At 42.2% G+C, this 26780-nt stretch overlaps 1 protein-coding gene and 1 long non-coding RNA gene across 2 annotated transcripts; one reads left to right on the forward strand and one right to left on the reverse strand.

Annotated features, from left to right (window-relative positions):
- Positions 1-270: 270 nt before the first annotated feature.
- TAL1 (TAL bHLH transcription factor 1, erythroid differentiation factor) lies at positions 271-26215 on the reverse strand. The gene is made up of 4 exons (XM_081325751.1): positions 26146-26215; positions 19012-19623; positions 17397-17488; positions 271-3553 (listed from the first exon to the last, which is right to left on the reverse strand). Exons 2-4 carry the CDS (start codon positions 19620-19622, stop codon positions 3135-3137), a joined length of 1122 nt encoding a protein of 373 aa, XP_081181877.1. The 5' UTR covers position 19623; positions 26146-26215; the 3' UTR covers positions 271-3134.
- Positions 21172-21916, forward strand: LOC308666809. The gene is made up of 2 exons (XR_014026163.1): positions 21172-21255; positions 21554-21916. It is a non-coding gene; the product is annotated as an uncharacterized lncRNA (long non-coding RNA).
- Positions 26216-26780: the final 565 nt, after the last annotated feature.

Genomic DNA, 26780 nt, shown 5'->3' on the forward strand with positions numbered 1-26780 from the left:
CTACGAGTATTGTAACCCATATATCTGTTCACTAGAAATGTTCTACAAATTGGTGAAGCATGTAGTTGCAGTTTCTAGATTAACAAGAAAGGGGGAACATAAAGAAGAACAAACCTTTAGCTTTAGCTTTCTAGCCATTCTAGAAAAGCCAATCCTGCTATTTGTTTAGGATGAGCAACCTATCCTTCAATTTCCCTTGGCCAAAAGGCCAGGAGAAGCTGTATTTACTTTTTTATGTTGATAAGCATCTAAAATGAGCCCCCAAAAAGGGTAAACAATCTATTGCTGGCCAAGATTGTAGTAGGTATCAGGGATATGCTGGGTCTGGAACCTCCAGGTGATTCCATTTCTGAGAGATGGAAAAATTATATTAAAAAATAAAGAAATCACAAATAAGGTGAAAACATCTAAGGCTCACCCTAACTATGATAGATAGGTTATAAAAGACCATGAATGAAACATGTGAGCAGAGTAATCCTTGACAGGGCTTGTACATATAGGGTATGTTCAGTGGTGTTCATGGGAGCAATGAAAAAAAGAAAAACAAGATGGCAGCCATGGCAATACAATCAAAGCCCTTTGTATTGTTTGTCATATAGAAAAGGGCAGGAGTTTGATTATACTGCCATAGTTACCTCCTTCTTTAACACATAACACATCCCATCACACCACTAGTTAAACATGCCCTTCTTAGTAAACATAAATAAATTTGGTCTGTAGCCTAAAAATCACAATCAAATGCTTTCCAATTGCTTTAATTTGACTTTCAAGTTCTGTTTCCAGTCTACAGATTCCTTCATATTACTGTTGTTGTTTCTAGATTTTGAAGGGAGAGGCTTTAATAATAAGCAATGGTTAATAAGTCATTTATTCCTCAACAATAACTTTTACATTATTCAGAATACCTTTGAATTTTTATGGGACAACATGCAGCTTGTGAAGTAAAGCAATGTGTCTTTCACTCCCACCCATACAAACAACAAAAAGACATTTCTTTTTTCAAAACTGTTTGGTCAATAGAAAAATACTTTAACAAACACATATACATGTATCAGGGAATTCATAAACAGTCTATGATAGGGGGGGGAGAAACCTTGTATACATCTATCTGAATGCCCCGGCAACTATAATTTTTATTAACAAGGCAAACACTAAAACTGAGAAGGAAAAAACAAGTCTTCCTTAAATTTCCTACACTGCATCCTTCATAATCAACAATGGATGAACATATAAACTTCTGAATAATGGCTTGAAAGACTAAAATTGCTGTAGTTCTTTATAACACAAAGTCAAATCTAGAAACGTCAACCAAATGTAATTCCCCAGAATCAGTACTTCACTCCTACCTACGTTTGCAGACACTTTGTTTAACAAATTCACAGCCCACTTGTTTAGGTGTGCTTATATATTTAAGATCTCAGAAGCACATCTAAAAATGTAATGTTTCCGTAAAACTATCCGAGAATGAATAACCGTGATTTCACAAACTCTACAGCAAGGGTCTTCAAACTTGGCCCTTTTATGACTCGTGGACTTCAACTCCCAGAATTCCTCAGTCAGCATGGCTGGCTGAGGAATTCTGGGAGTTGAAGTCCACGAGTCATAAAAGGGCCAAGTTTGAAGACCCCTGCTCTACAGAAACAAAGTGGACTGCAACCAACAAAGATTGCATCAAAACCACTCTCAAACTAATTTCACAATTTTCAGCAGCCCTTCCTTGATAATGTAGACCACCATTGTTTAAAGGGTAAAAAGGGGGGGAAAGATGGATCAGATGCTTCAGATTGATTAGCTGCACCAGCATGAGGGAATGGCTGGAGAGAGAGTACATGGCACAGAAAACATTCACTGAGGCATCTGCAGAGAAGCAAGGAGGAGAAATGACAAAACCGTGTGACGGTGTCATCACACAAATGCTGTGGCTTACACAGTTGTATCAGACATTGTTCATATTGTTGTTTTGGCATCATCATGGCTTGCTGCATATGCCACTGTTCACAGAATTACAATGCCCAACAGAATGCAAATTCATTTTGGAACCAAGCAACTTCTGGAAAGAAAAGTACCACTTGAGCATTGTCCTCTAGGAGCTTCTTCTGCAAGAACTATATATGAAGCATAGTTTGGAGCAATCAGCATATACCAAATTTAGTAAATAGCCATATGACATACAACTTTCTCTGGATTTTCCATGGAGATTTCCCAGTTATTTCCATGGATCTTGTAAAGAAGAAGCTCCAGCAGGATTGTGCCACATCACCTCAATAAATGTAAATCTAAGCAAGTCAAAGTGCATTACTGAAACATTGTTTATACCAGCCTTACATATAAATACACACAAACAATATTTCTCATTACATTTTTGTCAGAGAAAATAAAACCAGGGAAAATGAAGGTAACAACTCCAGGGACCCTGTTGCTCAGCCATGCTTCAAGGAAACATCCCTCTGATGAAGTGTCAAAAGTTGAGAAATAAACCTTAAATGGTGTACCTTTATTGTTCAGCAAATACTGCATATTAAAATTTCTTTTAAATCCACATCAAAAATACAAGACCTCAAACGATTCAAATCTGTGTGAAATTTTAATTTAAAAAGAAAAGAAAACCAGAATGAAAATGATCAGTTGCTCACAAATAGCACTTCGACAAAGCTCTTGTGTGAAGATAAATGAGTTGCATACATTTCCTCGAAGACGCCTGGAAAGAACACCATACAACATGAAAAAAAAATTCAATACTAACAGCCACACAGAACTGAAGAAGCTGGGGTCGAAATAGCTGAGAGACAAGGCAAAACAAGAGCATAGGTAATCAGCAGAAGGATGAAGTCTCAGTTCAATCCTTTTGTAAACCTTGAACAAACACAAAATAAGCTGCCTGCGTATTTCAGCCCTTCTGTGTTAAACTTTTCAAAAGCACAACTAGCAAGGCCTATGTTTCACTGGTGACATAAGCAGGAAATTGTTCTGTACACCTGGTTACTCATTCTTTATCTTCGTCAACTTGTTCAAGTTGAAAATAAACTTGGAAAGTACCCCTCATTTTCTCTGTCTTAGATAAAGAAGGAAGAAGGAAGGGAGGACATGCATACAATCCAGATATCAAGTATTCTGGGATGCTCTGTGCTGGTTCATCATCGCTGGGCATTGTTTTCAATGGGAAGAAGGGAATGATGGAGGCCTCTTGTATGCTTAGGATCTAAAGTTTCATGCTCCTCCATGAAACTGTCTGGGCTTCCTGCTCCATCTAATGAGCTTTCACAGCTTGAATGTGGGGACAACATGTCCTGAAGAAGGTCTTCTTGCACTATGCCAGTCTCTTTGTTTACTTTACCCCGCTGGTTCCCTTCTTCTTCTTGGTCATTGAGCAGTTTGGCCAAGAAGTTGATGTATTTCATAGCCAGGCGTAATATTTCATTCTTGCTGAGCTTTTTGTCAGGTGGGTGAGTTGGGATGAGCTTGCGAAGCTCAGCAAATGCTCCATTGACGTTCTGCTGCCTCCATCTCTCACGGCTGTTTGTGAATATTCGACGGACCACTTTTGTGTGAGGGCCTAAAGAAGACCAAAAATGCAAGGTAAGTTATGGAAAAACAGCCCGAATGTCAGCTAGCACACGTGCATCTTTAAGTAACAAAACTGGGGTTAAAGTTAAATAAATTTTGTTCCCTAGGTTCGGATCAGATCATTTGGTACATCTAGAAAACAAATATGAAAACAAAGCGGTTTCATTGTTATTTTGTTCTGTAAGAATAATTTAAATGTTAAAGCCTAGCAGGAACAAAAAAAAATGACATTTGGATGTTAGGAGGATTGCCAGCTGTGAAAAAGATATTTCATTTTGTCTTGCAGAAATTGAGACCTTTATTTTCAGACCTTTTAAGAGGAGTGATATCAACCTTTAAAACACTGTCTTAAATCCAAAAAGAGCCTAATGCAAGCAGAAGAGCATTTCCACTCACATAAGATGTCACTTTTGAATTCTGTTGTTTCTCTCTTCCCCACAGAACCTAATCCTGTGCCATTTCAGAAGGTCTCCTCATCCTTAGTACTGATTTTCAGGAGAAATAGTTACAATGGAGAAGATGAGGCAGAAAAGTTCTGACACACATGAACAGAACTCTAATTGTGCTTCTCTTCATCTAATCTGTAATGAGTTCCTGGCAGGCTGCATTGTTCCAAGACACAGGTCTGCAACCCACGGCTCCGGAGCCACATGCGGCTCTTTCAGCCGTCTCCTGCGGCTCCCAGTCCTCTGCCATGTGCAGTCAAAAAAAAAAGTGGGACTAAAAAAGTTCAACCAATCAATTCAAATATGCAGGGTAGGTGCATATCTCGCCTTGGCTCCACTCTTCAGTCAAACCCTGTTCTGCGCATGTATGCATGTATGCGCATGCGCACATATTTTTTGCGGCTCCCAGTTTTTCATTTTGTGAGGGAACCGGTTCCGAGTGGCTCTTTCACTGTTTCAGGTTGCTGACCCCTGTTCCAAGAGGACCAATCTCTATCCATCTTCCCAGAATTAGGTTTCAAATAGGTAATTATTACTGAGAGATATAGAGGCTTCAGTAGAGAACAATATCTTCTGAAACCAATTATTTAATCAGCTATTTGTGTAATCTAATAGTTTGGAATCTTCTGGACTGAGCTGGGATACCATAATTACCAAAGGTGTAAACTGAGACAAGTCTCAGTGAAATTATGAAACATACATTTTGCATGCCAAAGCTCCTAAGTTCAGTCTTCAGAATTTCCAGATAGGGCTAGAAACTCCTAATAAAATTCTGAACAACATTGTCAGATCACATCAAAACACTGGGCTTAATGTACCAATACCTGATTTCTAATTTCCTACTATATATAAAAAAATATGGATGTGGGAGATAATGTGTAAAAAAAGTTAGCTTGACTGCTCTTTTCCTCTCAATAGACCAGAAAAATAAAAACAACCAAGGGATGAAACTGATAGCTATTTTGTCAGCTTTCTCTTTCAGAACAGGAGAAACTGGTCTGCAAAATACTGCAGGTTTTTTTCCCCTTATATTTTTGTGTGAAGTGAAATGAAGGTTACGTGCCAGACAGTAATTTACACTCTATTCTCAACATATCCAGGCAACAGAACTAATATAAGCATGGATCACCTTCAAACTGCTTCTGAAAGTTTGTGGAATGGAAATGGGGGTGATGTGAAAATGCCAGATCAGTTTGGAAGCCAGCCACCCACTTTCAGAAGCCATTCTTTGGGCCCTAGAAGGTTGCAAGGTTAGATGATAATCAAAACAGGGGAATTATCTGACCCTGAGGAAGCACATACTGTTTGGCTCTCCCTACTCCTGCTAAAACAAGCCCCATCAAACACAGGCCTGTTATGTTAAGTTACAAATTTTAGTCAAATTCAGATACAGACATCAAGGTTGAGTGGACTACAGTTAAAGGATGCGGTTATCTCCCTCTCAGTCAGACATAAGGGCAGGAAAGAGAAAGAAAGAAAGAAAGAAAGAAAGAAAGAAAGAAAGAAAGAAAGAAAGAAAGAAAGAAAGAAAGAAAGAAAGAAAGAAAGAAAGAAAGAAAGAAAGAAAGAAAGAAAGAAAGCCTAAGGTCAACCACTGTCCAACTAGCTAGCCCAGCCTTAGATCAAAACAGGAAGTTGATCATATGGGATAGGCCCACCTGGTCCTAACAGATCATCCTCCTCAATGCTCCAGAGAAAGGCAAAAAAGCCCTGGTGTCTGCCAATGTGCCTTGGGGAAAATTTCCTTCCTGATGCCAACTTGGGCAATGAATTCAACCCTGTGCATAATGGCAAGAATCGCTATAGGTTAAAGAAGTAAATGGAATTTTCCCCTCACCCCCTTTTTTTTCATGTAAGCAACATTTACCTTTAATCAATATTAACACTGGGTAAACTAAGACTACACACAATTAGCTTAACTATTCTGAACATTTTTGGGCATTTGGGCATTTTTCAAATCCAGTAGGAATGATATTTAGCTTCTTTATCTGTGGTTGGCAGTGGTTAGAATGCACTACTGCAGGCTAATTCTGCTGGCTGCCAGCTGCCAGCAGTTCAGCAGTTCGATTCTCACCGGTTCAAGGTTGACTCAGCCTTCCATCCTTCCGAGGTCGGTAAAATGAGAATCCAGATTGTTGGGGGCAATATGCTGACTCTGTAAACTGCTCAGAGAGTGTTGTAAAGCACTGTGAAGTAGAATATAAGTCTAAGTGCTATTGCTATTGCTATTCTGTCCTGTTCACCGCCCTGAGTCCTTCGGGAGAAGGGCGGTATACAAATATAATAAAAATTAAAAATAAAAATAAATAAAATAAATAAAATATTCTGTTGGTTCAGTTATTGCAAAAAATTAGATCTAAGGCTATTGAATTATGCTTTAAAAGAAAGCAGAAGGAATACAACTTTAAATTTAGTTTGGGTTCAGTCTGCACCTGTTGAATACTTTTGTCCCTTCTACTGTATTCAGATGTATAGGCACTAATAATAGCTAAGATTACTCTAGTTTTCTCAGAGTATCCTCCTACATCAGTGAGCCTTCAGCTGCAGGCATATCTTGTGGCAGTAATAATAACCCGCCATTTTGAATTTTACTCAAGGGCCCCCAAAATGTATTTTTCTAAACAGTTAAAAATGAGCCTAAAAGGAGGACATTGGTGAAAGTTTAAAACGGCAGCTCAAGATATTAGTGCCATACCAGCAATACCAGTAACTTCACAATGAGGCCAGAAGCTGGCCTGGGCTTGGACAGAAATGAATAAATACCAGTAGTTCAGTAAAATAATCCCTCATGCACTCACAGATTCTTAACCACTTAGGGAAAGAGCTGGTTTCTTGGTGATTATCTGAATAATTTTGCAAAGTTCAAGTCGGTTTAGAATCACTCACCAGAAATGGTCAAGAATGATTCAGCAAGCATGTGGGATCACATTAGACCTCTCCTGCAAGTTTCATAATTTGTCTGCCTTTTATTACTAGAATAGTTTGGGGTCCACAAGAACAATTGCTTTCTTCCATGCCAGCTGCTTGCTTTCTATTATTAGGAAGGTTTCTTTGAGATGAAAGCATGGTTGATGATAACCAATAAGACCTTCCACCAACACTGTGGAATTCTCTGTCCTCCAAAGAATGGATAGTCTCCCTCCAAATATTTTTCACAGATTGGTAAGGATATTTCTATTCTGGCAGGCTTTTGCCTAAGAACTTTAAAAGCTATTTATCTATTAGCTTTCCTCTGTAGATTTACCATCTTGATATCTTTATAGTGCTAACTGTACTTCTTTGTGTCTTTAGATAGTTGTGAGACATATTCTGTCTAGTACACTGTGAATAGAAAGGCTGGGTATACGTATATTCTTTTGGTAGGAAAACAAATAACCAATATGTTTGGGTGAAGAAACATCCTGTTCCTATTACCTCCATATTCTAAATTTCATTTTTATCAGGAATAGATATAATTAATAGAAGCAAAATTACACTAGTATCTTGAGTTGACATTAGTGCTGGAAAACTATGCAAAAGCTTAGTTTAGTTTTAGGACTATGTGAGTTTGATATTATTGCACACTGGAGCACAGATCCATTACAGTTAGACATTTAACAGAAGGCATTCAGCTGTCTAAGATAACTAGAATTTTTAAAAAATCTGTTCTGAAAAGTGTAGCCACCTTCTGGAATCATTTGTGCACATCTCTAATCCCTCTGGTTTTATAAGGATTTCATGGTTACCTTTTTCACAGTATTTATTCTAAAAGAACAACATCACACATCATCCTTTCTAGGATAGGAGGTCTAAGCAAAAGAGATTCTTGCATTATAAAATAAATGGATTATAGAGATTATGTTTCCTGTAAAGCATCCGCATTATTCTCTTTATATTAAAGTTGTAGCTTTATATTTTATTGCTATTAGTTGCCTTTGCTTCTTCCATTTCTCATCAGCTTCATTTCTGAGGGAGCACCACCACTGCGATGGACAGCCAGTTCAGGTTTAGATTTCTCATTGTTCTACATCCTTTCCTATAACTATGTATTGTGTCTTCTTCCATTTTTATGTTCCGATACTCCTGTGTACTGTATTCTGTATTGCTTGGCAGGAACAGAAGAATCTGTGCTCTGAACCTTCATTTAAACCTTTGATGTCTGTTGAATGGGCAGGCTTCTTTTGAGGAGGGATACTGGAGAGTCAGAAGAAAGCTTCCACTTTAAAGATGCTGACCTTGTCAGCTGGAAAGCTGATAGCCCGGGTTCAAGACCTGAGCACTATGTGATAGGGTGAGCTTCCATTACTTTCCCCAGCTCCTGAAAACCTAGCAGTGTGAAAGCATGCAAATGTGAGTAGATAAATAGGTACCACTTCAGCGAGAAGGTAGCAACATTCCATCCACTGCAGCATATAGTCATGCTGGCCACATGACCATAGAAGCATCTTCGGACAATGCTGGCTCCCTCAGCTAACGAAAAAGAGAGAAGCACCACCCCCTAGAGTTGGACACGATTGGACAGGAGAAACCTTTATTTTTATCTTTTCTCTTCTCCTAAACTAAACTCTTCTCCTAAACTTCACAGCAGGTATATCTTGATGTTGCTTTAATTTGATTGGTCCTGTGGCCACTCCATTGTTCCAAAACCTTAGGTCAGGGGTGTCAAACTGCTGGCCCGAGGGCCGGATGCATCACACGGAAGCCACGCCCACTCCATTGCCAGCAATGGCAAAACTGTCCCGATATGTTGTGCGACGTCATGTAATGTCATAAGTTTGACATGTCTGCCTTAGGTTAATTGAATAGACATTTACAGTGCAAAGTAGTAAATAGCAATAGCACTTAGACTTATATACTGCTTCACGGTTGCTTTACAGCCCTCTCTAAGTGGTTTACAGAGTCAGCATATTGGCCCCCAACAATCTGGGTCCTCATTTTACTGACCTCAGAAGGATGGAAGGCTGAGTCAATCTTGAGCCACTGAGAATTGAACTCCTGGACTGAGCAGTGAGTTAGCCTGTAGTATTGCAGTTTAACCTCTGCACCACCATGGCTCTATAAATCAGCCATTGTCCCAAATTTGCACCAAAAGTCAGTACTGAAAGATTCTGAAAGCATACATACTTTTTCATTAGCATTTTAATTGTATGTTAGGATTTTCTTTCTTTTTCTAATTACGGATCTCCCCAATCCTTCTCAAACCCCATGTTTTAGAGTCCACGTCAAAATACTTCGAAGAAATGCTATCAGAAGTCCCAAATCTTAAAGTGGTTCTGTATGCCTTCTTTTTGCTATTCACCATGTTACTGTTAGATGCTTTAAAAAGTTATTACTAAATAATGCAAAACAAATTTAAAAAATCTAACTTGGACATTATTTTATATTTTTTTATATTTTTCATCTAAATATCAGATTTGTTGACTGAAAAGGAAATAAATCAGACCATTTGAAATTTAGTCTGTTCATACTCAAGTATTAAAAGAAGTTTCACTGATTTTAGCATTCACTGGTAAGATAGGCAAAGTAAATACTAGCACTTGTGTTACTAAATTCTGTTTCCAATGTGGACACTAATAGTCTGAAATTTCTCTATTTCCAGCCAATTGCAAAATATATTAGAAGGCAAATGAAGCCATTATTAAAGCTACTGTAAACCTCCTGCAAATCCACTCCCTTTGGAGAATTGAGAATACTATGGACAGCCAAGGAAACAAACAAATGAATCATCCAAAAAATCAACCCAGAGTTGTCCCTGGTGCCAAAAATCACCAGGCTCAACATTATCCTACTTTGGACACATTATGTAAAAATCCATTTAGGAGTCAGTCAGTCTGTCTCTTTATCTATCTATCTATCTATCTATCTATCTATCTATCTATCTATCTATCTATCTATCTATCTATCTTTGTATCTATCTATCTATCTATCTATCTATCTATCTATCTATCTATCTATCTATCTATCTATCTATCTATCTATTCATCCATTCATCCATCCATCCATTCATCCATCCATCCATCATCTATCTATATATCCATCCATCTATCTATCTATCCATCCAACATCTATCTATCTATCTATCTATCCATCCATCCATCCATCCATTTATCTATCTATCTATCTATCTATCTATCTATCTATCTATCCATCCATCCATCTATCATCTATCTATCTATCTATCTATCTATCTATCTATTCATCCATCCATCCATCTATCTATCTATCCATCTATCCATCCATCTATCCATCCATCCATCCATCCATCCATCCATTATCTATCTATCTATCTATCTATCTATCTATCTATCTATCTATCTATCTATCTATCTATCTATCTGTCTATCTGTCAAAATCCACTCTCTATGAACTTTCCATTGTCTTCATTCTAACTGAGTTAATTTCAGATTGCTCTCACTTATGACTCCTTTGCACTGGCTACACAACTGGGAAAAGCAGTTTCACAAAAACTCTATCCACATCAGAGAGAAAATGGAGCTGAGCAATGCACTGAATGACAAGTTTCCTGCTTTGCCACCAAAAGACCCATTTACTTTTTTACATGCTGGTTTTTGAAAGCTAGTGCTGATAAACTATAAAATCTCCCCAAAAGACATATTTTAGCAAGCAATGACTAATTATAACTCTCCATCCTCAAGAGTTTTAAAGTACAAGTCTCCCCTATTTTTTCTCAAAAATTGTGGCCATGTAATTTCAGGTATCTTCTGAAAGGTAAAATAATAAAGTTGGAAGAGGCCATTTAGACTATCAAGCACACTATCAAGCAATCCAATTTATTTCATCCCCAAGAGATGCCTGTCCGGTTTTTACTAAACCTAACCCAACAAAGAAAAGTTCAGCATACTTACTAATAACTGGTCCCACTGTTAAATAACTCTAGCATTCAATTAAAATCTGCTTTCCTGTTTCTTAAAATTACTGTCACATCACCTCACTTCTGAGATTATAGGCAACAGGTCTTGTCTGACCCGAGCTTACTTAGAATAATATAAATATTAGTCTCCTATTTCTGTTGGCAATGCTGCATAAAAGGCAAATCTATAGGAAATGATGATCAGTTATTAAATGGCAGAAGCTGTCAATGAAGTGCTGATTCTGCTATACTATCATATCCAATAGCTTAACATTGAACCTAGCTACTTTAAATGGATGATCCATGCAAAATCCAATTCAGATAAGCACTGAAATTTCAGTTATTAATTGAGCTTCTAAAAAGTATCATAATATATTTATGTGCTGTGCTTATTAATAAATGTTGTGGCTCTGATACAGAGCTATGCAAAAGTTTATTAAAATATCAATAGTTAATAAATGAACACTAAGGAAATCTGAAGGAATATGAAGGAAATATGCATACGTGTTAAAAGAAAAAATTACCAATACATGCCAAAATCAAATGATCTGAATCTGTAATCCGATTTTGATACTACAACATTAGGGGGAAAAATGAACTAAACTGAATCAAGTTTAACTTTGCAGCTTCAGCATCAGTTATTAGATATGGAAAATAATGGTACAATCGTGAGCAAATAAATTAGGCATTTGTGCTCCTTTAAAATGTATTAAAATTCCTGCCCATCCTCTTAAATAATCCTATACTGAGAAAAGGTCCGGACCGTTGTTTGGCATTGAGCCAATTAATTATCCTAGGGCAATTTTTTTGGCCAGGAATTAGGAGAATTGAATTCACACTATCAGAAAAGCACTAAGTTCAGCATGGCTGCTCTGGGATAACTAAGTCAGCCTCGTTATAATAATTGAATCTCTTCTTAGCAGCCCTTGAACAAATGAGCGATACATGACAGTCTGGGCTGGTTCATAACAGTTGCTAGAGCTGATTTTGCTCTACCTTCGTGAAGCCTCATCCTTATTTTGGCTTTGCTTACTCCAGACCTGTACAATTTCCAACTCATCAAGCTCAACGCCTCAAACGTTGCCCACTCTTCCTTTTAGCCTTCCAAGGCCCGTCTACATCCCTTGAAGTCACTGCTTTACTGAGACCGCAAATACAGGTAGTCCCACAACTGAGCCCAGCCCAAAATCTCTATTACTAAGTGAAACATTCGTTAATTGAGTTTGTCCCATTTTACGACTTTTCTTGCCACAAGTGTTAAGTGGATCACTGTAGTTATTAAGTTGGTCAAATTGTTGTTTAAGGTGAATCTGGCTTCCCCCACTGATTTTGCTTGTCAGAAGGTCGCAAAAGGGGATCACGTGACTCCGGGGCAGTGCAATGGTCATAAATATGAATCAGTTGCCAAGTGTCTGAATTTTGGTTACATGGCCACGGGGATGCCAAAAGAGTCGTAAGTGTGAAAACTGGTCATAAGTCACTTTTTCCAGGGCCGTTGTAACCTCAAACAGTCACTAAATGAACTGTTGCAAATTGAGGAACGCCTGTACAGAGAGGTTGTCAGTCCAGAATATATTCCAGATTATTAGTGTAGATATTAATTGCAGAGACTTAACTTATACAGAACCTGAGTTGCTGAGACTTTGTAGACTGATATTAACAACAGGGTTAGGTAAACATGAACACTGAATCAGTTCAGACCAAATCTCTTAGATAAATCCAATTAGATTCAATTGGGACTAATTTAGACCATTAAATGTACATGTCCCTGCACGGAAAATGTCCACATCGCTCTGATTTGATTCAAGGGTGTCCATGGAGAGGAGGATCAAAAGACCATAGCTAGCAACCACACATGTGATTGAAGCCCTTCCCCTTTTTATACGTATCATAAAGCGGGGGTGGGGAGAGTGGAGCTTCATTTGCATCTGCCTTCTTTACTTTTTTGAACCCTTCCAGGCACCCATGATTCGATTTGAACCAATGGGTCCATTGATCTGATCCTGTGAATCAGTCCAAACTGATTCAGAGCATCAAACATTCATATCAACCTTGTATATAGCTAAGATGAGTACGAACAACTAGTTTTATAGATATATAGATACACATACAGATATAGATATATAGATACAGATACGTATAGATATAGATATAGATATAGATATAGATATAGATATAGATATAGATATAGATATAGATATAGATATAGATATAGATATAGATATAGATATAGATATAGATATAGATATAGATATAGATGATATAGATATAGATATAGATATAGATATAGATATAGATATAGATATAGATATAGATATAGAGATGAGATAGATAGATAGATAGATAGATAGATAGATAGATAGATAGATAGATAGATAGATAGATAGATAGATAGATAGATGATAGATGGAGAGAGAGAGAGAGACAGACAGAGAGAAAGACAGAGAGACAGATATAGAGATAGAGATAGGTAGATATATACATATATCTCATTTGCTAGATCAATACTTTCATCAAAAGTACACAAACAGCATTGAAACATCACAACCCAAGCTCTTTCATACGTGCATGTAATATCATGACACACCATAATAGTTTGTGTGGCAAGGGTGCAACGTCATTTTCGTTATTTGTTCTCCCTTAACTGTCCCTTCCCCCCCCCCCCGCATCCAGGAAACCTGTGTTCCTATCTCTAGCACTGATATCTCAAATAGCTGATGGGAAAACGTATCTCCAGTTGGTCACTTACTCTACAGCAGGGTAAAATGTATTTAATTTATTTCATGGATTGTTCTGCCAGGGGTATTTCAGTACCAAAAATAGATGCATAATTATTCCAGTGTATCTCCTATTGTACATTTTTGCTCTGTGCTCTTCCTAGCCATACTCTGCCTCTCAGTCTCTAAAAGATTAGTCTTCTTCTAAGTTCAGCCATCACATGTATCATTTCAATGATGTTTATTTCATTTTGGTTTGCATGAAGGGCAGAGGATCTTTTACAGCCCAGTTCTTGAAAGGGTTACCAGACACACACACACACACACACACACACACACAGAGAGAGAGAGAGAGAGAGAGAGAGAGAGAGAGAGAGAGAGAGAGAGAGAGAGAGAGAGAGAGAGAGACTTATGGTATCGTGTATTCCTAGGAAAGCATTTATAAGAATAATTCTCTATATAAGGAAGTTGCAGGCAATAAGCTTGCCAGATGAATAACACTGGTAGGATCTTCCAATATTCTATCTTTTTTATAGCCAATAGAAAACCATCTTTAGAAGCACTCTGTTTTTAAAATGTTCACACATTTTGATACTTGCACAATGCAATCCTGTATGTGCCTATTCAGATCCAATTCCAACTGAATTCAGTGAAGCTTAACGCTAAGTCAGAGAATAGTAGGATTTTAGCTTTCTTGAACAGAATAAACAGCAGAAGCACAACCAGATTATATTTGCAACTTTATAGGAGCTTCTGAAAACAGGATAAAATTCTTCCACTTTTGTTGGGCATTGGTTTATAATACACAAGCAAGCTATTATTAAGAGAAGCACCTCTAAATATTGTGCTTCCTCTTGTGGCCCAACAAGTAGATCTGGATAACGCTCAGAAGTCCATCTGCTGCATCTAAAAGCAAAATGAAATTTTGTACCAGTTCAGAGACCTTCTCTGGCACATTTATCAGCTGGAAGTTGATGTGCCTGTGCATATCCAAGTAGTGGATATGTTGGAGGTGGTCATTTCTTCAGGAAGCAAAGCACATTACTGGGGGCAATGGGGGACTCATATAAAGACAGGTAATTTTATTTATTTATTTATTTATTTATTTATTTATTTATTTATTTATTTATTTATTTATTTATTTATTTCAGCTCCTAAACTATTCCTAAAATAAAGAGTTGAAGGCAGCAACTTAGATAAAAGCAGCCTAAAATGTCTATAACCTAAAATGACTTCAAACTAAATCTTCACTTGCATTGACCTCCATTTCGGGTTTTTTTTTTTTTGCTCTGCTTTTGAGCCTTGGTGGAGCAGTGGGCTAATGCCTCCTTAAGTAACACCAGCTGCCTGCAATTAGTGCAGGTTCGCATCCCACCAGGCTCAAGGTTGACTCAGCCTTCCATCCTTCCGAGGTAGATAAAATGAGGACCCAGATTGTTGGGGGCAATTAAGCTGACTTTGTAATAATGCCGCTTGGGTGTGTGTGTGAAAGCCCTAATAAGCAGGCATATACATAGAATGAAGGCTACTGCTAAGCTTGTAAGCCGCCCTGAGTCTTCGGAGAAGGGCAGGATATAAATGGAATTAAAATAAATAAAAAATAAATCTCATACAAAGACAGGTGATCACCTTTACAAATCCTTCCACTCTGCTTCTATCCATTGCTCAGGTACATTCTTGCAATCCTGAATTCAAAAGGAATTTGAAACGTTTGAAATTTAAAAATGTTCATTGATCACTGTCAAGTTGCCCTGGCTCTTAATTGGTTGCAAAAAGACCATAGTCCAGGCAGCTGATTGATTAAACCTTTGTAAAATAGGCTTGAAGTGAGGGTGTGGGGAAGAAGCCCCCTAGTGGAAGTCAAAGGCAAAACAATCCTGCCAAGAATGGAGGGCAGGGGAGATAAAAGTTTATCTGTCTGTCTTTCCTTATTGTTATCACCTGGGGCTCCAATGGTTTAGGACAGGGGTAGGCAACCTTGGCTCTTTTATGACTTGTGGACTTCAACTCCCATGAATTCTGGGAGCTGAAGTCCACAAGTTATAAAAGAGCCAAGGTTGCCTACCCCTGGTTTAGGAGTTGGATTTTCATGGATGATCATATTTTAAAAAGTCCTAGGACAACATCATGAAGTTTGTGACATTATGTGGATGTCATGTGCATTTATTTCAGCTCCTAAACTATTCCTAAAATAAAGAGTTGAAGGCAGCAACTTAGATAAAAGCAGCCTAAAATGTCTATAACCTAAAATGACTTCAAACTAAATCTTCACTTGCACTGACCTCCATTTCATTTTTATTTTTTTTTGCTCTGCTTTTGAATTTCTGGAAGCCATTCTACAAGGTAACACATAATATTATAATGCATTTATCAAACCATTTTCCCTCTGTTGACATTTTGGTGTTTACATTTCAGCAAGTTCCAAAATTAATAAACAAACTCCAAGAGAGGCTAAATACATACACTGTTTGGGAGTTGCAGGGAGAGTTTAAAACAGATGCTACACTTCCCCAATTTCTACCTTTATTTGTTATGGAACAAATGTGGTTGTACATACAGAGAACTCTGTAAGTCTCTAAGGCAATGTAAAAATCAGAAGGAATTTGGTAGCATATTTTCAGACAGACCAGGTACGGTATAAGCTACAACTCATTTCATCAAATGTGCGAGATGGCAAAACTCATGCAAAATGAATTTAAATTGGGATGAGAGGGAAGGAGTGGGAAGACCCCCTCTATCATTTAGCCACCACATGCATCTGTTGAAGTGAGTTGTAGCTTTTATGCTTTTTAATTGAATGTGATCATTTCAAAAGGTGCAATCAGATTCCTTCTCACATTTGAACCGAGAAAGGAGGCTGTGGCATTTCCCTTTTATTTCCTTCCCATCTGCAATTCCAAACCATTAACTAATCTACCTTTTGATTCTCTGGGCTTTCTTCCTTCTGGAATTTGCAATTTCCAAACACAAAACCTGGTGCTTTACTGGAATCCATTCCCCTACCACAGCAGGCCAATGAGGCATGGATACATGACAGGAGAGGGAATCCATCCCAATTAAGCAGCACATTTGAAGAAAATAAGGAAATATTTGAATTGCAACCTGCAGCTTCCAAGCACTGCCCTTCCTTCAACATTAACAGATACGTTTAAAAAATAAAATAGAATGGTGATCTTAGTTCACAATCATTAGGGATTACAAGAACAGCTCTGAAGCAGCAATAAAGCCACAAAGGAATAAATAATCTCCTTTTGAACATGTTGTGTTTAACCTGAAAGACCTCATTATTCTTGCTAGTACCACTATTTACTGTTTCTACCTCCTAGCACATGGGTAATAATAGGTAAACATCGCCAAGAACTAAAAAATATAGGCAGGTGTGGGGACATCTATCTATCTATCTATCTATCTATCTATCTATCTATCTATCTATCTATCTATCTATCTATCTAATCTATCTATTTATCTAATCTACCTATCTACCTATCTATCTAATTACGTATGTATCTATCCATCCATCCAAAATTTAAAACAGCCCAAGGATTCTGACTTCTGGTTATCTATGAAGAGGGCATAAATGGCTAGATATCCAAACCAAAGCACACAATATTGCAACCTTTTGTTGGGGGTCCAAATTGCAGGTTATAAATTGCACCACGCAAGAATTTCATGCCTCCAGAGACCCCCCCAACCCCTCTCTCCCACCGTCACCACCCAGCAATACAAGGAATGAAATAGCAATTGCTAGTCTTTAGCTGCCATACTACCCACAAAGAAGCACATGGGGGGAGTGCTGGAGGGGGGGGGAAATCAGCTCACCATCAGAGAGCTCCACTTCATAGGGGGATGATCTTCTTTTCACTCGGTTGTTGTTATACATTGAAAAGTTTTCGGGTTCACCAAAATATCCACTGCAAAGGGGGGAAAAAGCAGAAAAACGGGGGAGGGGGGAGGAATTAGCTCTGCAGAGATCTGCTGAAATCCATCATTCAACTGCAGTCTGAACAAACATCCAATCTCAAAAAAAAAAAAAAGCTCTACTGAATTTAGTGATGGTAAGTCACCAGTAAGGATTAGCGCCTCAAAATCGTTTTTCCACTGCTGAGAATGTACATAACAGGCACACTTCCCACAATAGGTATGTTGCCTGTTGTTGCCGTTTGTGCACCAGGTATGGCAATGTTTGTCACACTGTCAGCATGGAACAATTTTATAACAAGAAATCTAAATAAATGCTTTTCAGATCCAGATGCCTAACATGACTGATTTCTGCACTGGTCAAGCATGTCTAACAGAAGAATTAAAATACATTTTGAAGCACTGTATTTTGGTCCATCAAATAATCACCAGGATTATAGCATTTAGCTTCCAGAAACATTGTTCATACTTTTCCTAACCCTTTAGGCTAGCTTGGTTCCTTCCCCCCCCCCCCACAGTGTTTATTCCTAGCATGTGTATGTTAAGCTGTAGTGCATTTCTGCAGTGGGGAAAAAAGATTGCCTAAATGATAATAACAACGCATGAATATACACCCATTAAGACTAAACATAATTTCTAGAAAAAAATTTTGTTTCTTGATTTCAACATTCTCTTTGCAAATGACACTTGGGGAAATTAAGAGCACAGACCTTTCCCTCCATATTTTATGCTTTTACGCTGTTACAAATATTGCAAGTTAACCATTTCGTGTTTAACTGTTGTTGTTTTTTATAAGAAGGTGAAACGGTGGCAACACGAACCCCGTGGGCACACACGCACATTCATAAAATCCCACATCTACCTATTTAAGTGAGTCCATTACGTGAAGATTTAGGGAACGAGGCAAAAGAAAAAGAGAGAGACTAGCGGGCTTCACGGCCCAACCTTCCCACCCGGAGAAGGAAAATCGGGGAACAAAGAGACAGCCTTAAAATCAGAGAAAGTAGAGTCAGAAAAACAGCGGAACCAACAGCTGGGTCTTAAAGAAGAAAAAAGCGAAGGAAACAGCGACGGGCCAAAACTCAGCCAGCCAGCCAGCCGGGAACATCTCTTCCTCCGGGGAAAAGAATCGAGCAGAAGCGCCTATGGAGATTCTCAGTCATCCAGGTCACACAGTTATTGTCCCCAAAGTGCTTTTTCACGAGGCAACTGGACTTTCTTGTTTTTCTTTGAAGACGTTTCGCTTCTACTCCTTCAAAGGAGTCCATAAATCCTTCCATTCCCCACCATCCAATCAGAGCTGAGGAAGCTGCTTGGATGAGAAGCGAAACGTTTTCAAAGTTAAACAAGAAAGCCCAGTTGCCTCCTGAAAAAGCACCTTTGGGATAATCAAGCAGAAGCTAACGGAGAACCGTTCCCCCCCCCATTTACACACACACACCTCAATTTGCCCCCCCACCCCACCCCCCCACCTCGAAGCCTCCGAGCCGAGGCTCCACCAGGCTGTGCAACGGACCTGCTGGCGGCGCTGAGCGGGGCTCCGAGGCCGTAGAGCATGGCTCTGGCCGGCGGCGGGAGCGCAGGGGCTGCCGTGGGACTGAGGTGCACCATGCGGATGTCGGTGCTGCTGCCGCCGAGGCAACCGCCGGCCGGGGGCGTGCCGGCTCCGGCGCCCGCGGTGGTGCCGAGGGCGAGAGCGGTGGCGGTGGCCGGCTCGGCTCGCGGAGCTCTGCTGCTGCTGCTGCTGCTGCCACCGCTGCTGCTGCTGCTGCTGCTGCTCGCATCTGGCGCTCTCTGGCTCTGCAGGGCCCCGGGCGGCGCGTCCCTGGCTTTTATAGGGCGGCCGTTGCGCACCAGCTCGATCACTGGCACCGGCGCAGCAGGGGGCCCCGGGCCGGGGGAGGGGGGCGGCCGACCCGTTTCCTTGGCAACCCCATCGAGCAAGGCCGGCTCCCCCGGGAGAGCCATTCCTCTGCGCCTCCGATCGCCGCCGCCGCCGCCGCCGCCGCCGCTGCTACTACTGCCGGAACCCAGCCCCAAGTCCGGCTCGCCGACGCCTTCCGCTCCAGCTCCGGTTCCGTGCGCCGCATCCCGCGGCGGGTCACTGGGGGACCTCTCCATCAGCATCCTGGGGGTGGAAAAAGCGAAGAGGAGAGCGGTGAAGGAGGGGCGCGGCAGGATGACGGGTGGGGGTGGGTGGGTGGGGGAGAGGAAGGTGGAGAGGAGGAAAAGGAGGAGAGAAAAGGAGAAAGGGAGAGAAGGAGAGAAAAAAAATCTGGGGAGAGGAAGGAAGCGCCAAGAGAGAAGAAGAGGCGGCGGGGGCGGGGGGGCAAGGGAGGGAGGGGCAAGCGGATCCCGAGAGCGGTGGAAAACCCAGGAATGCCAGAGAAGGGAAAGAGAGGGGCAGAGAAGAAGAGAAGTGTGTGTGTGTGGGGGGGGGGTGAATCCGAAAGAAAGTTAAATCCCGAAGGAAAAACCCCGCGTCGCCAAAGAGCCCCAGCGGAGGACAGCAAGGCCCGCTGGTCACGGTCGGAGGCGGAGGGCGTTTTGCTTGCGGTTGGACGCCCGGAGAGCTGCGCTGCGCTCGGCTCGGCGGATTTTGCGCTTCCAACGAAGCGCCGAGCTCCCAGTCCCGGGGATACCCACGTGGCCCGAAGGAGGGCGCAAGGAGACCTTCCTCCGGGGGCTCTGAGACAAACGGGGACACCCCCCCAATACACAAGAGGAAGAAGAAGCCTTATGGGGAGCTCCTCCTTTTGATCCCCAATTTCCTGGGCCGAGCCTGGCGGCGCCTTTGCCAAACGGACTCCCAAAGCGTGGGAGAGGTGGGGCCGAGCCCGAAAATCAAAACGCTCCGTGGGGTTATAACCTTCAAGATGGCCACCTGAACAATTCAGCCCGAAGGTTAAAAAGGAATCGGGGGAACGGAGACGAAATCAGCTCCACTTCTATTAATAACAGGCGAGGGAGCGCGCGTAGATCAGAAATCAGCAGAAGGGGGGGGGGAAAGAAACACCAAACAAGTGTAGGGTAGCTATAACGGTCTAGGCCGTGGCTGAATTCCAATTTATTCTCCCTAGCGTTAAAAAGAAAACGAAGGCGGGAAATAGTCGCAGAGACTTCAGCCTGGGCGGTGAGAATCGATGCCCCTGTGCTCCCACCGAGATCCCCACGGAGAATTGCGCCGTTCCGCCTCCCGATCTGCGCGGGTGGAAATAAGCGACGGGGTAGCGCGCCTCGTCCGCTCACCTGGAGAGCGGGACATCTTGACCGAAAGCGTTTGCAGAGACTGGCGGTTGACTTCAGGTTCGCAATACACTGCTGCCGCACTTTCGTCCCCAAATTTCGACACACACACACACACACACACACCCTCCTGCAAACGAAGCTCGGAAATCACTTGCGCTCCGACCTCCGGCTCTGTATCCGTTTGTGGCCGGGACTTGTATCAAGTGTTGAATTTCATTACATTTCATATCAAATCAAAACCATTTTTCACGGCCAGTCCCCACTACATTAAAGCGAGTTGTTGCCGTGTACAGCCGTCGAAGTTATTCCCAGGAAAGGTTACCCCCCCCCGGAAGAAAATAACGCCCAAGTCCTTCTCTGCTGCCCTTTTCTTAGGTACCAGAAGGGCAAGACGGATGCTCGGCTTCCGGTTAGGCAAGAGAGATAAAGAAACGCTTCAAAGGAGGAGAGATAAACGGGAAAAATGTTGAGGCCTGGAATTCTGGAAGATCAGCTCAAGTCGTTTTGGGAGGTAAGGAGGAAAAAAGGTTTCACAGCCGAAAAAACGTTCTTTCTAGAAAGGCCAAACTTCACACCGAATCTGTGAGCTTTATCCCAAAACCACTTTTCCCCCCATGTCCTAATAGCTACAATGCCAAGCCCATTTTCTGGTCAGGAAACCAGTACAGTAGGTCTTAATTGCTAGTAAACATTCCCTAAAAATGCATTCAGGATTAAAGCCTTAATCTTCCCGCCTTGCTGTTTCGGTTGAAGAGCGAGCTGGAGATCAGGCAATATTGTTATTGTGATTACCTTTATTCTTATTGCAGTGGGGAAACAAGGCCACATTGATATTCCGACCGGCCAGTGAGGTGACTTAAAGGAAACTAAAATTGGAAATTGCTTAAACGTAATCAAATTAATTTTCATTCGGGGTTTTCTCTACCGAGCTCCGGGTTAATTTCACGCCTCAGGTATAAAAACCGTGCGGCGTCTGGCTCTCTTGTGTTGGCAAAATTTCTGATGGACTGAAGGTGAAGAAGCAAAGACCGGACCGGTTTTATCAGCACACAAAGATTGTTTCCATAAATATATATATATATATTTAAAAAAACTGACCACAGTGTCAAGTTAAGCAAATGTCCTCCTTGTACAAACAACCGTGCGAAACATTAAAAGGTTTTTTTTTCCTTTGTCTTTTGTGAGTCCACCACTATGACTAATAAACTACCCTATTTAGCGTCATGTGTTATGTTCCTAGAACACGGTAAGCCAAAGCCAAGCAAAATATGCTATGGCTTCATCGGTTGCATGGCCCATGATTGTGCTGTAATTCATCTATGAAGCTTCAGTCTTCAAGCTTAAACGGAAGGTCAGCAAGCAGCCTGCTAGCGAAGGCCTGACTTCAGCACTAGCCCTTCTTTGTTTACTGGATAAATCAGAGACATCAGGACAAAGCACACCCCGTGCTTTGCAGACTGTAGTGGCAGGATGTCCGTAAAATACGAAGTCCAAACCGAACACGTGCCTTTTGGCCGAGGGTGAATTATTTGCTGGAGAACACCATCGATTCTGGAAGAATTCATTTAGGGCTTCCCTGTCTCGAGCTGCAAACCTGTTGGATGGTTGTCCGTAGATGGGAGCGCAGATGACGAAATCTCGAATACCTCGCAGTCATCCAGGGGTCAACCGGAGTTTTCAAACCGAGATCCAGAAGCCCCAAATTCAAGGACGACAAGCTGGATCTCCAAATCGACCTCGATCCAGTGGGTTGGGAGATCCACCTGCCGCAACTCCCTCCTCTCGGGGAAACATGTTTCTCTCACCCACCCACCCACCCACCCACCTTTAACTTGCAGATCTCCAAGGGTGTCAAAGCTCTTTGGGACCCAAGCGAGCGCGTTTCTCTAGCTCCGGAAAGGCGAGCGATTTTGCCGGCAGCGGGTGAATCAGAACATCTTAAAAAGAACCGTTGCTCACCAACCTCTGGCCTGGCGCCTCTGGTGACCTGCTGCCCCTCCCCCTCTTTTTAAATTAGAATTTCCCACCTGGCAGAGGGAACCATAGCCCACACCTGTCAAGCTGAAGACGCAACGACCTCGGCTGCCCGTTCAGCCGAGTTTCTCCCTGTTCAAGGCGGCCTTCTTCTCTTCCACCTCCTTAAGGCGCTGAACCAAGGCTTTCTGGGGACCGCCGTAACTCTTGAAGCCGGATAGCTCTGCGGGCAGGAGGGGGGAGGGAGTCGCCGAAGAAATGGGGGAGAGGCTGGGAAGCACAAACAACGAGCCCTCCCACCCCCACCTCACCTCCCCAAAAAAGAGACCATAGGGAGAAGGATTGCGCGATCGCAGCACCCAGGCGAAAACAAATTCCGCTTCGTTCCAGGCAGCCTCTAGAGAACACCAAACTTTCTCCTTTTGGTGATAAGGATAGAAACACACACTTCCTTGGAGGCTGGGATCATGAAATTCTCTAAGCCACGGTAGGAGAGGGATTGCTTGGTTTGGGGTTGTGATGTTGCCTTAGCGTGTAGCGATCACCTTTCCCACCGAGATTTATCCGGCAAGCCACACTAATGTCAACCACGGCTTAGTGGAGGAGGGACGCGCGTCTCAGAGTCTTCCAGCCTTTACCTCTCGTCAAAGAGGGTTCTTGCTCAGCTCGAAAACACCCGTGTCCTCCTTACCGACACAACAGAAGGCCCCTTCTTGTACTGTACTCGTTTGGAAGAGGTTTGATTTTGAGAAAGCGGACAGCCACAGCCGAAACCGCCGCTGGATCGTCCGGATCCCGAAGTCCGTCGGCGGGGAACTGGATGAAGTGGCAGCCTCTGCCTGCGGTAGAAGAAGGACAGAGCAAATCAGAGATCTTCGCTCCTGCTGGAAAAAGCTAGCTAGGCTGTACGAGCGAGCGAATGCTCCCTTCTTCCAAGCCGACGCTTCGGGATTGATTGTACTACAACTCCCAGAGTTCCCAGGGGGAGGTTTCTAGACCAGCACATCAGAAGGACCAGGCGACGGATGCTCTATCATTTGGACGGCCCAGCGTCGTAGATCGAACTAAGCAGGACGTACGGTTTACTTAATAAATCATACCGTGGTTAAACAAGCCATGTTTTTTTTGTGGAACGTGTGAAGCGAATCATCAGCCTTGGTTTTCAAAAATAGCAGGTCAGGCTTCTGGGGCTAGAAATAAGGGGAGCTGAGCCTTTTCGTGGCAAACAGAGTGGTGGAGAAAGAGCTCACTCACCCAGGCTACTGGCCACGATGCCTCCACACTCATTCATCTGACACCAAAGCTAAACAAAGGCTTTCTCGCCTTGCTTCGTTTTTATATTAATATTCAGCAGGAGTTAAAAAAAACATAAGGCGTTGTAAACGGTTATAATAAAAACGATTCGAGCTTCATAAACATGTCACAGGACACCAGTGACTTTACAATACGGACTTCAATACAATCATTTAAAAAAGGCAGTTACACGTGCGGTGCCCTGTCGCCGGGAGAGAAGGCTAAACGAAATGAGCTCCTGGTTCCTATGTTTTAAACTCTGACTGGGGGGAAAAATGAAGACACACCAGGAACATAATGTGCGTTTCCCCATTAAGGATGGAAGACCGGATCCCAAAATTCAAGTAGTCTAGCTGAAATGATAGGATCCAGGTTAGCTGTGACTGACAAGTCCCATTCATTACAACCAGGTCTGCTAGAAATAGGAACAAGCCTGGATTTCAGTCCCAGAATAGATTGAGGGACTAGCTATGATTGAAACTTGCTGATACATGCAATTTTCTTCTTTCAACTCATATAAAGGGATTGCAGACATCGAGTGATTGCTTTTATTACACACATACACGCCAATGTGTGTTAATATTGTCCTGTTGTGGAATTAAGATATGCCACTCTCTGTATTAATAGCCAGATGATTTACATTTTATTCACAAGGTATGTAGAGTTACCACAATTAAGGATCAGAAGACTTCGGTGAACCAGCGCAAGAGCTATAGGAAATTACATTTTTGCCTACCAATCTGTCTGCCATCTATCAATCTAGTACGATTTGTTTTTTCTATTTGCCAGATAAATGATAAAGACTACAAACGCCATTTACTAGCCTGATTTTTAATTATCACCATAAATAATATTCGCTGGAAATCAGGAGCAGGAAGGCCCACTCCAATGTATAAAAAGCTAATTTATATTTGAAGTTCTAAGAACAAAGAGGATAGGCTCATGGGACAAAAAAAACCCTATTTAATTATATCAAAGAGCATTGTTAAACAAATTCTTTAGAGATCAAGATCATCATTGCTACTTCCTTGGTCCAGTTTGTTCTGGATGTCCTAACCTGTATAATTTCCCTGTGCTGGTGGATGCTTCCATTTCATCTAGTCTTTTAAAACATTAGTCCTCAACAAGCACATTCTCTTTCAGATCATAAGACTACTTTGCACAGTTCCCCCCCCCTTTTTTGAATTTGACAAGACATCCATGCCCTCCGCCGAGCTTGTTTTGTTTTGTTTTCCTTTCCTTGCGTTCTTTTTCTTAGAAATACTTTTCAACGAAGCATACAAAAAAAAAGGGAGCGGCAAGCCTCGTTTTTGAGGCCTGCTAGGTTTCCACAGAGAAACCGAGCCGGCCTCACATCCGAATTTTGTCGTCTCTCTTACCCCGCTCCTATCTTGAACTTCACGATTGAAAATCAGACTTCGCTCCCGTTCCTGCACACCGAATTATTTGGGGGGGGCGGGGGGGCGGGGAAGGAGAGCGAGGAAGTCAGGACCGCTGAACCGGATTTCCCGACGCCTTAATCTTCCCCAAAGCCACCGAGTTTTATGGGGTGACCCTCCTGGCCGCTTTCCCGGAGCCCTCAAATACCTGCCTGGTGCGAAGCTGTGAGGGTGGGGGTGACGCTCCAGCCCGCGCTTGGGCCTCGCCGGGCACTGAGCCCAGGGAAGGCGCTTCGGGGCGCTGCCCTCTCCCCAACCATTTCCCGGCCTTCAGAAAGCCCAGGTCCGCCAGCATTTTCTTTTCTGGCTCAGCATGAAGGTTTCCTACAAGCCTCCCCCCCTCCCAGTTGCCAGTGAGCAAAAGCAAGAAGAGATCAACAATTCAACCCAGGATCTGGCCGCCCTTTCTTTCCCTTCTCTACTAGGGAACCTCTCTGTGTGTGTGTTTGCGTGTAAAAATAAGAGAACGAAAGAGAGAAGTGGGTGATTGGGGGAGAGAGGAATTTATACGGTTCGCTATCTCCCCTTTTGAAATAAAATAGTTAAGGGAGAATGTATCCCCTATCCGCTGTACGTGAAGTTGGCGCGGTGCGGGCAGGCGGCGGGGGGGGAGGGGAAGCCAACCTACGAAGCGGTTTTTTTTTTCTTTAACAACAAACAAAAGCAAAAGATAGGAAAAAGAGCCCTTTACTCACCACTTGTTTTTCGTAGGTAAAAATGACTGGAGCCATTTTGCGGCCTATTCAAGGAGGCTGGTATGCTCCCCCTCCCCTTCTTCCTATAGTATATACACACACACACACACACACACATACAAAAAGGAGGAGGAGGAGGAGGAGGAGGAGTGCTGGGCGGCTTCGTAGCGCCGGGAACTCATTCCCACATCACGTCCAGTTTCCTATTTAGTATGGAGAGCGGATCGCTGGAGCAACGTGGCCAAGAGAGATAAGCCGCTGGCACTGGCCAGCCTGCCCTGATAAGCCCTTAAACCCATTATTTATGAAATGATTCATTATTATTTGGCAATTTTATCGCGGGAAAGCGGAAAATTATTGCGGGGATATGCAGAGAGAGAGAAGAATTTTGGAACGCTCGCCTTAGAGCTCTCCAGACGTGTCTGTTTGCGCGCTCAGATGCACTTTAAAAAGAGACAGCAAAGAGATGGGTGTGTGTGTGTGTGTGTGTGTTGGGGTGGTGGTGGTGTGAGAATAATCAAACGCTCACTACGACTGCCCACTTTTGAATAAAGATCCTTTCTTTGAGCTTCCTTGGAGGTGATTATCCACCCCCACCGCCACACAACCCTCCCAACCACCCACCCACCCACTCA

Source organism: Vipera berus (assembly GCF_964194415.1).
Source record: "Vipera berus genome assembly, chromosome: 3".
NCBI classification, from domain to species: Eukaryota; Metazoa; Chordata; class Lepidosauria; order Squamata; family Viperidae; genus Vipera; species Vipera berus.